The sequence below is a fragment of the Acinonyx jubatus genome, chromosome A3 (assembly GCF_027475565.1).
Source record: "Acinonyx jubatus isolate Ajub_Pintada_27869175 chromosome A3, VMU_Ajub_asm_v1.0, whole genome shotgun sequence".
In the NCBI taxonomy this organism is placed as follows: domain Eukaryota; kingdom Metazoa; phylum Chordata; class Mammalia; order Carnivora; family Felidae; genus Acinonyx; species Acinonyx jubatus.
In genome coordinates, this window is record NC_069388.1 from 13,587,619 (window position 1) to 13,599,693 (window position 12,075).

General features: G+C 48.7%; 1 protein-coding gene across 1 annotated transcript in view; it reads right to left on the reverse strand.

The window, feature by feature from the left end:
* Positions 1-12,075, reverse strand: part of EYA2 (EYA transcriptional coactivator and phosphatase 2) — a 262,198-nt gene that overhangs the window by 45,025 nt on the left and 205,098 nt on the right. Inside the window, exon 10 of the mRNA XM_027070259.2 lies at positions 668-757. Coding sequence (XP_026926060.1) covers positions 668-757 — 90 coding nt within the window. The remainder of the gene's footprint in view (positions 1-667; positions 758-12,075) is intronic.

Consider the following 12,075-nt stretch of genomic DNA (forward strand, 5'->3'; position numbering starts at 1 on the left):
AGTGCCTTACCCTTAGCTTTCTATTGCTCTGCCTTTGCTTTAATAGTTCAATTTTAAATATGTTTTTTTATTTGAAGTTCTTCTCAAATCTTTCCGCCACAGGCCGGGTATAAACAAAGGATTCAAACTTATTTCTGACGCTGTCCTCCCCCTTTTCCCTATGTCCTTTGCCACTGGCTTCGGGGCCCAGGAGCTGACACTGAATAAGCACGGTCCCTCTGTCTGCGCTCACTCTCTTTGTAAAACACGTTTTCAGGGGGATGTAAATTGCTTTTAAAAGCTTCCATGCCGGCCCGCTGCTCATTATTACTGACCCAGGAGGATCTGTACTAATTTGCCTTAACAGACTTATTAAATAGCAAATTTCGGGAGGAAGAAACTACACAGCCTTTATTAGATCAGTGAAACGGCCGTGGACGTCACCACCAGGGCAGAGAGACACCCATTAGCCACAGCGGGGAGCTGGGGAGATCAGCTGGTCAAGTGTGTTTTCAATAAATTGGCGCTGGCCACCGTTTTGTGGCTTCTTGGGGGTCGTCAGCAAAAGCTTCTAGCCTCCAAAGGAAAAAGGAAACACAGACAAGAGAAGAAGCAGCATCTCTTCCCCTGAAACCAGACACAGGCCACCAACTACGGCGACTACGACACAAAACGGGCAGTTCCAAACCTCCAGGTCGTTGAAGAACAGGTGGGTATCTGCAAGGTTGAAGATCATTTCTTCCATCATCAGGCCGATGCGCACAGACGTCGTGGTGTCCTGGTAGAAAGAAAGGACAGAGTCACACGCCAGCGGGGCCTCCCCCGTCCCATCCCGCCACTGTCAGGCAGCCCAGGTCGGTTCTGAGGGGCTCACACGCGGCCTAGGCTGTGTCAATGTGTTTTCAAAGGTTCCCTCCCGGCCCTCCTGCTTTCCGGGAGGCCTGGACGACTGCAGGGGAAGCAACGTAAACTATGCAAGCCCACTGGGAGAGCTGGCCTGTTGATTCTCTTTATGACAACCTCTCTACGGATGCTGTCTTACTCTTCCCGATACATGAAGTCCCTCTGTTATCTAGCAAATGGATTAATTACAAAAATGAGCACACAGGGTGCCCTGGGTGTCTCAGTCAGTTAAGAGTCTGACTCTCGATTTCTCTAGGTCATGATCTCAGGGGTTGTGCAATGGAGCCCCGCGTCGGGCTCCGCGAGCCTGTTCAGGATTCTCTCTTGCTCTCTCTCTCTCCCCCTCCCCTGCTCTCTCTCTCTCTCTCTCTGTCTCAAGAATGAAGAAATAAACTTAAAAAAAAAGAAAGATGAGCACACAAACTAAACCCCATTATGGTCCATCCATACCCTGGAAACCTAGCCCACTTGATTGAAAAAGTGAAGTCATGCTAGAATTACTTGAATCTACCTCCAAGGTATTAAGTAACAAAAGCAGATCGCACCACGTTATGTGTGAAACCCAACTGTGCAATGAAGGGTCCCTTCTTTCTCCCTCCCTCTCTTTTCTATGCACGTGCTATGGCAGACTGCATTACTGATCACCCATATTTGGGGTCCCTTCCTGGGGAGCTTTGCCCTGTAGGAGGGGGATCCTCACTGGGGGTTGGTACCCTACCCCCACGGGCCCAATCTGGCCTGCTGCCTGTTTGTGTATGGCTTATGAGCTAAGAATGACTTTTTACATTAAAAAAATATATATGTTTACTTATTCGAGAGAGAGAGAGAGAGAGAGAGAGCGCGCATGTGCGTGAATGAGTGGGGGAGGGGCAGAGAGTGGGAGACAGAGGGTCCGAATCAGGCTCCGTGCTGACAGTGGTGAGCCTGACGAGGGGCTTGAACTCACGAACTGCGAGATCATGACCTGAGCTGAAGTCGGATGCTCAACCGGCTGAGCCACCCGGGCACCCTGACTTTTTTTTTTTTTTTTTTTTTTTACATTTTTAAACAGTGTATTGCCTGTGGTTGCTTTTGCGTTTTGAAGGCAGAGGTGAGCAGGAGCCACACAGCCCCAGTGTCCTGTAGAGACTGAAATATTTACTATCTGACCCTTTGCAGGAAAAGTCTGCCAGCCCCTGATATATACCCTCCCTGTTGAACTTAGATGTGGCCATGTGACTTGTGTCGGCAGAAGTCACGCTTCAGCTGTGGTCAGAAGCTTTCAGAGTGAGTGCATGGTTGGTCAGGCTCTCTCTTCCCAGTTCACAAGACTAAATGTTCCAGAGGCAAGATAATGTGGGTCAGAGCTGCAGCAGATGAGAATGGGCATGAAAGAGAAGTAGACGAGATTCGGGGGATGTTTGTTACTGCAGCATAACCTCACCCATCCCAACTGATGCACATGAAAAATACTTGGCACAATGGTTCTCAGCTCTGGCTGCACGCCGTCATGATTGAGAGCATTCAAAAATCCTGATGCTCAAGGCCCCACCGCAGACCAATCAAATCAGAATTTCTGAGGGTGGGGTCCAGGCATCAGGGATGTTTAAAGCTCTCTACCCGATTTCAACATGCAGCCAAGGTTGAGAACCACTGGTCTGAAAGGATCTACAACACTTAGTGATATTCCTGGTTCGTATCTATTAAGTGCTTTCTCTGTGCCACTTTACAAATGAATCCATTTAATTCCCACAAAGACTTAGGGGTTGAGCATTATTATCTTCCCATTTTACAGATGAGAAAACGGAGGCCCCAAACGGTTGGGTAACTTGCTCAAGGCCCGGCAGCTGGTGGAGTGCGGGGATCTGAACCCACGTCGTGTGGCCCCAGACCAAAACTGCTTCTGAGGAGGGCTTGGAGGGGCGGGGGTTGAAGGAGGCACGCAGGGGACCTTGTGCTGCCTGTCACTCCATACACTTCTTTTCCTGTTTGCATTTTTCCCCGGGCGGCTGTCTGACCTCTATTATAAAAAATAAATAATTAACGACGTAAACCCTTCTTGACCCTTAAAGAAAAAGGGAAAAACATGTCGCTGGTGACGTCAGCTTCACACACACAACTGTGAAGAATCAAGCCCAGGAACGCAGCCATTAGGTGAAACACCTCATTAGGGCCCCCAAAGCCAAAGCTTAGCACTCTGGGTCCGGGCTGGAAGGCGGTGGGGTAGAGCGCTCAGTGAAAAATGAAGGGAAGATAAGGAAAACAAACGTTTCAGGGCCAAGCGGGGAATCGTTCTGTGACCCGGGAAAGGACTTTGGGGGGGCTTCCACGCATGACTCATCCCCGAACCATTTTACCTCTGCACAACTGCACATTCCTTCTTGGCAAGGCTGTGCACCTAACCACGGATGACCAGCCCGCAGCACGCTAGACAAGAGGGGAGAAGCTGCCATCCACACTCAGCTGCTAAAAGGATTTATGTAGAAAAACGTCAACTCCCAGGCCAGCACATAAAACAGGAAAAGTAATTATTGCATGCGGAAGGGTCTGTCTGTGAAAAGTATTTTGTATGGCTAGACGAAGGCAAATACTCAGTATCGATAAAGCTGGAATTGTGTCTTATCGATACGGGCAGGATGCGGAGAGAAGACCTGCATGTGTGTGATGGGGGCTGGGGCGAGAAAAGAGAGCTCAATTCTCATCTTCTAGCTTGGGAGGCCAGGGAGTATGCCTAAAACAGGAAAAAAGAAAAAAATCAAGGAGTGGTACCATAAGCAGGCTACTCAGAAATTTGGAGGTAAATACCAGAAGAATCAGCAAGAGTGGAAAGTTGTGGCCTCCGGGCAGAAAGAAACGGTGTGGTGGGGTCCACTGAGGACTGCTGCTTCTCATGACACTTTTCTTTGTAGAACTATGTGAGTTTTAAATTATATGCGTGTATTTCCTGGATTAAAAAAAAAAAAAACCCGAAATAAAAGGGAACGTGGGGCACCTGGGTGGCTCAGTCGGTTGAGCGTCCGACTCTCGGTCTCAGTTCAGGTCAGGATCTCGGGGTTCGGTTTGTGAGTTGGGGTTCCTCGCAGAGCCTGCTTGGGATTCTTTCTCCTTCTCTCTCTGCCCCTCCCCTGCTCACATGCTCTCTCTCTCTCAAAATAAATAAATGAACTTAAAAAAAAATAAAAGGGAACATACTTAGTAATTCTACTTCTCATTGTCTACTCTAGAGAAAGGCCATACCTATGAACAAGACAGTGTTTTGTAAATAGCAAAAGATTGAACAATTTAGCTGTCCGGCCAAAGGTTACTAGAAATATAAGCTGCAGTATATTCATTTGGTGGAAAACTAAATTCAATGGAAAGAAATGAACCACATCTCTGCATATTAACATGGGCACGCCCCCCCCCCCCATAATACTGAGTGAAAGCGACAGTTTTCTGAAAGTTATATACTGCATTAGTTATTAGCATTTACTAGAAACACATAAAATGCTACTGCATATTTTCCATAGGCACTTCTATATTTATAAATATCTGAAAGGATGTACCAGAATCCTAACAGTTAATTACTTCTGGAAGGCAGAGAGGAGGGGACAGGAATTAAAGGTAAGAATGAAAGTAAATTTTAACATGAGCTACAATATTCTAAAATGTTTTGAAAGAGAAAGGATTCACATACAGTATAATTAAAAATTAAAACAAAATTAAAAAAAAAAACCTTTTTTAACCTTTATTTCTTTTTGTGAGACAGAGAGAGACATATAGCGCCAGTGGGGGAGGGGCAGAGAGAGAGGGAGACACAGAATCCCGAACTGGCTCCAGGCTCTGAGCTGTCAGCACACAGCCTGACGTGGGGCTCGAACCCATGAACCGCGAGATCCTGACTCGAGCCGAAGTAGGACGCTCAACCGACTGAGCCCCCCAGGCGCCCCTAAAACACCCACATGTTTCTGAGGAGAACCTTTAGGATACCAGCTATTCCTTGATAAGTCTCCTTGTTTCAGATTTTCCTAAAATCTGCTTGGATGCTGCCTGGAGATTGTTTTGAACTCCGCTGGTGGGACCTCTTTCCCATGAATTTGATAAAAACTAGGGGCTCAGGGGTAGAAAAGTCTGGAATAACCCAAGAGAAGCACAACTGTTAAGTAACACAGAATGTGACCCTGGGCCAGGCCACTTTATCCAAGTAGAAAACGTTCTTCCGGGATTGCAAAGACTGAGAAACTAAAAAAAAATGGCGGAGACTCAGCATTAATGAGGGTGAAACACGTCCGGAGTGGGGATGGGATGAAAGTGACCGGTTTTATCCTGTGTTATCGGCTGAATACGTCCCTCATACGCTCCACAAACATACCACCCTGGTCTGTTGGCTTCGGTCACTCTGTGCGGCTTGGAGGGGGATCCTCTGATCTAGCACGTCTCCTTGGCAAACAAGGCCTAAAATATGGAAGGCTTCGTGCCATGTTCTTCAGCTCCTAACAGGCCACTGACCCATTCAAACCCGCTCTGGTCCCTCTGCCACCCTGGGAAGCAGTGAGGTTTAAATGAGCTAGCACAGGGGCGCCTGGGTGGCGCAGTCGGTTGAGCGTCCGACTTTGGCTCAGGTCACGATCTCGTGGTCCGCGAGTTGGAGCCCCGCGTCGGGCTCTGTGCTGACAGCTCAAAGCCTGGAACCTGTTTCAGATTCTGTGTCTCCCTCTCTCTCTCCTCCTCCCCTGCTTGCACCTTCTCTCTCAAAATAAATAAATAAACTTAGGGGCGCCTGGGTGGCGCAGTCGGTTGAGCGTCCGACTTCGGCTCAGGTCACGATCTCGCGGTCCGTGAGTTCGAGCCCCGCGTCGGGCTCTGGGCTGATGGCTCAGAGCCTGGAGCCTGCTTCCGATTCTGTGTCTCCCTCTCTCTCTGCCCCTCCCCCGTTCATGCTGTGTCTCTCTCTGTCTCAAAAATAAATAAACGTTAAAAAAATAAATTAAAAAAAAATAAATGAGTTAGCACATGGGGACAGGCAGCCTGGTATGCAGCAGGCACTCCATAAGCACTCGTCATTGTCAAAATCCCCCAATCGACTTCCTCGAACCCTTAAGCAAAGAACCTGTTTCTGTGAACCCAGCAGAAACACCCTAAATCAGATGACATTTTATGAAAACCACTTTTTTAAAAAAAAGTTTTTTTAAATGCTTATTTATTTTTGAGAGTGAGAGAGACAGAGTGCGAGTGGGAGAGGGGCAGAGAGAAAGACACAGAATCTCAAGCGGGCTCTAGGTTCCAAGCTGTCAGCACAGGGCCTGATGCGGGGCTCGAACCCACGCACCATGAGATGGTGACCTGAGCCGAAGTAGGATACGTAACCTACTGAGCCGCCCAGGTGCCCCCAAAACCACTTTTTAAAAAAAGATTTTTTTTAACGTTTATTTATTTTTGAGAGAGGCAGACTACAAGTGAGGGAGGGGCAGAGAGAGAGAGGGAGAGACAGAACTGGAAGCAGGCTCCAGGCTCCGAGCTGTCAGCAAAGAGCCCGACGCGGGGCTTGAGCTCACAAACTGTGAGATCATGACCTGAGCCGAAGTCGGATGCTTAGCTGACTGAGCCACCCAGGGGCCCCCTGAAAACCATTCTTAATCACTACACACTCTTTGGATTAAAAAAAGTCAGCTTGTTTAGGTTAATGTCCTAAATAAGCAACAGCAGAAACAGATTGTTTTTTAAAAATGATCCATTTAAACCAGAAGGGAGAACCGAGAAAAGGGATTTTTTTTTTTTTTTTCCAAAACAGGCTTCAGTTCGTACCTTGTCCACCAAAGGACCGTGGTGGGGGCTGGTGGGGCTGGGTGGATGGAACGTCATCTTTGTTAGACTTCAGAGTTTGGGGCTGGTTCTCTCCCACGGAAGGCACAAATCAAAGGCCCTGCGGATTTTCTCAATGTGTTCTAACGACCTAGCAGATTTCCCAGGGTTCACATTAGACATGGAGGGCTGGGCTATGCGTGTGTTCATTCAGGGGGCTGACGCGGGGGCTCCACGCCTTGGCATCCGGCTTCCAGGCAGATGCTGTGGGCCTGGACGCAGCTTGGAAGCCTAATTATTACGCATTCTTGGGGAAGGTCTCTAATGAGAGGCGGATGGTGGGGACTTTCTCCACGAGGGCTGGTTTAAGACCTGCCTCGTGGGGGTGCCTGGGTGGCTCAGTCCGTTAAACGTCTGACTCTTGATTTCGGCTCAGGTCATGATCTCACGGTTTGTGAGTTCGAGCCCCGCGCTGGGCGCTCTCCTGTCAGCACAGAGCCTGCTTCGGATCCTCTGCGCCAACCCCCTCACCTCTATCTGCCCCTCCCCACCCCATGCTTTCTCTCTAAAATAAAAAAAAAAACAAAAAACCAGTAGTTGTTTTCTACCAAGTGTCTCCATCGTGCCCACATTTACAAGCTTCTCATTTTAAGCCACATTCTTGGAGGTCTAATTCCCAATCCCTATAGATTAGGAAGCAGCATTTTCATTTCAAAAGGAGCCCAAGTTTTTTTTTTTTTTTTTTACCAAAAAGTTGTTTAAGTGAATCGCAACTCCGCTATAGAATTCCCTTCCCTGAGCTTCCATGTTTTCTGCTTTAAGAGTGTAGCATTTTTAGGGGCGCCTGGGTGGCTCAGTTGGTTAAGCGTCTGATTTGAGTTCAGGTCATGATCTCACAGTTCGTGAGTTTGAGCCCTACGTCGGGTTCTGTGCTGACAGCCCGGAGCCTGCTTCGGATTCTGTGTCTCCCTCTCTCTCTGCCCCTCCCCAACTCACACTCTGTCTCTGCCTCTCAAAAATAAATAAAAACATTAAAAAAAAAAAAAAGTGTAGCGCTTTTGTCATAGATGGTTCCAATGGGTGCTTACTTATTTACTAACTGTTTTTATTTATTTTTGGGAGAGAGAGACAGAATCTGAAGCAGGCCCCAGGCTCTGGGCTGTCAGCACAGAGCCCGACACGGGGCTCGGACTCACAAACCATGAGATCATGACCTGAGCCAAAGTTGGACACTTAACTGACTGAGCCACCCAGGTGCCCTGGTTCCAATAGGTGTTTAATTCAAAGAAGTGAGATCCATACTTTTTTTTTTTTTTTTTTAAGAGAGAGAGAGTGCATGAGGTGGGGAGAGGGGCCAAAGGAGAGAGAGAGAGAATCCCGAGCAGGCAGAGCCTGATGTGGGGCTTGATTCCATGACCCTGGGATCATGACCTGAACTGAAATCAAAGAATTGGACACTTAACCCACTGAGCCACCCAGGTGCCCTGACCCACACACTATTTATCTGGAATCACAACAACCCTTTGAACAAAAGGAAGGCACAGCCTCATCTTGTCCTGATGCCTTAGGTGACTCTGGTCCTTTGGGTTCTTTCACAGCTCACTCAGTAATAATAGTAATAACTGACCTTTGAGTGCTTTGGGGTAGAGGCAAAGAGAGCGGGCTCTCAGCCAAACCGCTTATGAACAAGGCCAGTTCTACTGCTCACCAGCTAAATGACCTTGTCCAAGTCATTTCACTTCTTGTGTGCCTCCGTTTGTTATCTGCAAGATGGGTCGTTAGAGCAAATGGGGTTTTCAAAGTGCAGGTTATAATCCCTTTAGTGAAAGCTGACTTTAAAGGCCAGCATTAAAAAAGAAAAAAAAAAAAAAAGAATGGAAGAAATACAAGAGAATCTGTGGCCCCCTGTCTGTTTTTGTAAATAAAGTTTTATTGGAACACAGCAGTGCCCATTTGTTCACTTAGTGTTTATGGCTGCTTCCGTGCTACAGTGGCAGAGTTGGTAGTCACCACGGGGCCTAGCCTAAAGCCTAAAATATTTATTATATCTTTATAGAAAAAATTTGCCAATCCCTAGAATAGACAACAAAAAATCAGAGCATGTCATATACAGTAATGGTGAGCTTCTATTTTGGGTGGAGTGTTTGTGTGTGTGCGTGTTTGAGACAGGAGCGGCGAGAAAGAGAGAGAGAAGAGAGAGAGAGAGAGAGAGACGGAAGTGGGTCACGGTATAAAGCGCATTTCTTCCTGAGGCAGCTTTGTGACTAGAACTCGGGTCCGATCTGACACCAGATTCCACAATCCTCCGGTTATGCCATGATGCCCGTTACGGCTTCCGTGCTCTGAGGACGTGTCTGCCTTCCATGGTTCAGCTGCGTGACTGGGACGAAGTGTGATGTCGCTCCTGGAATATCCAGATGTGCCAGGCCCAGCAACTGGTGGTCTCGGTTTGAGCTGAGCCATTTCGTGGGTTTCCCTTGGGGTCCCTGCTGTGAAGATTTGGAGGCTGTGTGCGCAGGAAAGGGTTAACTTCGGCAAGTGTTGCCGGAACCCTGCGCATTCCTCGGGTCTGTCTTCCAGACTGGTCCTTGCTGGGCTGGCTCCCCACAGAGGAGCTCTGAGTCCTTGGGCCAGGCAGTCCTGGCTGATCAGACGGTTTATGCTAACAGTGGGATCACGGTGAATGCCTGCTTTTGTTCTGTGGGGCTGGAGTCTTGAGTGACTGTGGTGCCGTGAGCCTACAGCAGGGGCCCCAGGAAGCCCCTGGACACCAGGGCTCGGGGGAGCTTCACTGCTTGGCGACTCTTGGCACATCAGTGCTGGCAGAGTTGCATGAGCTCCACGCGAGAGGACGTCCGGAAGGCGGTGCCTACGTTCTCCCGGATTTTATCCCACGTGCCTTTTCCCTTTGCTGATTTTAATCTGTATTCTTTCACTGCAATAAACTGTAACTGTGAATATAACAGCTTTTCTGAGTCCTGTGGGTCCTTCTAGCAGCTCATCGAGCCCGAGGGTGGTCCTGGGGGCCCCCAACACAGGGCCTTTATTAGACACTTTGAAAAAACACCAACCGGTTAAGAAAAGGGGCAGCATGATATTGTGGAGATACCTGATCTCTCTGGGAATGAACTTTCGTGTCTGTAAATAAGCAGTTATTAATTTTGAGTAAAAATAATACCCATATTGGCCTCCTAGAATGATTTCATAACCCAGGCCTGGCCAGAACCAGAGAGACTCGTTCAGGGATGGTTACGTGGCCAGTGGGAGCCACTGAGATCTGGCCCCGGGACTTTAGCTGTAACCACCGGGAAAAAGGCACTTCTTACCCCCGGTGAGCTGGTGGAACCTGAGCTGGGGGATGCCGGCAGGGCCTCCGTGACGACGCACACAGATTCAGACAAAATTATTTGGTGACTGGATCCCACTGTTCCTGAAGTCTACTTCTGGGCATTCTGGTTATAGGAGCAGATCAATTTCCCTTTTTGGCCTAAACTGACGTGTGTTGAGTGTTCGTCACTTAGAATCCAAAATTCTTGGCCCTGCTTGCCACCTCCCCACGACTGTGGGGAAATTGGGTGTTTCCAACACGGCCAGGGTCCGGTGGGCAAGTTCAAGTGATTCTGCGCGTCTTTTTTCAGATTTTTAAAATGTTTATTTATTTTGAGACAGAGAGAGAGAGAGAGAGAGAGAGAGAGAGAGAGAGTGCGTGCATGCACATGCACGAGTGGGGGAGAGGCAGGGAGAGAGAGAGGGAGAGAGAGAATCCCAAGCAGGCTCTGCACGGGAGGCTCCGTCCCACGACCTGTGAGATCATGACCTGAGCCGAAAGCAAGAGCCAGACGCTTAACCGGCTGAGCCACTCAGGTGCCCCTAGTTCTACACATTTTCACAACGACCCAGTTTTGCACCTCTGACAGCCCCTCCCCAAGGGGATATAAATCAAGGTCCCAGTTATTATCTGGTCTTACAGCATCAATTCCTCCTTCACACAAGCACTGCCTAATGAGGCAAACGGCCACCACACGTTGCCTCCACCCGCACAAGGTGCCCACGCCAGCGGCCACAGGCAAGGCGCTCCACGAAGCAAAACCACTGAGAGCATCCATCATGGAGTTAGTGGGACCCGAGTTCAAATCCTGGGGGCTGCCATTCCTTAGGGATGTGACCTTGGATGACATGTTCACCCTCCCTGGGCCTCAGTTTCCTTATCCGAATACAAACAGTGAGCTCCTCCCAGGGCTCCTACAGGATAACGCATGTGCTATGACCTGCTCCTGGTGCTTGGGTATTATTAGCAAAAAGCAGCAGGGGCCAGAATCTTCCATCAGAAAACGTTCCCTGCTTGGAAATTCCTGTGCAATAGTTTAACCTGGTATTTCCCAAACCATGGTCGTTCTCGTAACACCTTTGCAGGTTGTGTCGCACCGCAGAGGAATGGGGTTCATGTTTTCCTTTAATTCAGTTACCCGTCCCCGCTTTTTTTTTTTTTTTTAACTTAAATGCATTTAATTTGGAAACAAGCTTGTTATCATGATGTAAACGGCAAATCCGTTCCACTCACTGTAACCGGAAGGTAAGCAGAAATATCAGGTCCCTGGGGCTGCCTTTTTCAGCCTGCCCTCCCTGGTCCCCCACCCTCCCACCCCAACTTCTTCCTTCTGTCCTCATATCTCCTACTACACGCTCCTATCTCCTGCCTCCCTCTTGGAACGGCCCTTGTGATCACACCTGCCACAGAAGGTAAGAGTCCCAGGTCCTGGCGATGGGGGCGCAGACATCTTTCAGGGGCCACTGGTCTGCCTTCCACATCAAGCGATGACAAAATTACAACGGCTGCTCTTCTGGGTACATCATCATCTCATGCACCAAGTTGTGATTCTCAAGAAACAAAGGTGAACTGGGTATCTTGTTACTCAGGACCAACCTCTTTCAACCACAATGAGTTTATGTTAACGAGCTGACTTTTGGAAAGCGCCTAAACAGGGGGGCTGGGTTGCCAGGGGCACCAACTAGCGGTTAGAGGGCCTCCAGGGAGAGGCTAGAGGTTGAGTCCAATCACTAATGGCCAAGGATGTAATCAATCAAGGCGATGTGATGAACCCTCCATAAAAACCCAGTTCTTCTATTAGCACAGGCTGGCTCCAGATTTTCTTCTCCTAAGGGCAAATCTTCTTAAAAATTTATTTTGAGAGGGGCGCCTGGGTGGCTCAGTCGGTTGAGCGCCCGACTTCGCCTCAGGTCATGATCTCACCGCTTGTGGGTTCGAGCCCCACGGCGGGCCCTGTGCTGCCAGCTCAGAGCCTGGAGCCTGCTTTGGAGTCTGTGTCCCCCTCTCTCTCTGCCCCTCCCTCGCTCATGCTCTCTCTCTCTCTCTCTCTCTCAAGAATAAATAATAAAAAATAATAAAAAAATTATTTTGAGAGAGAGTGAGAA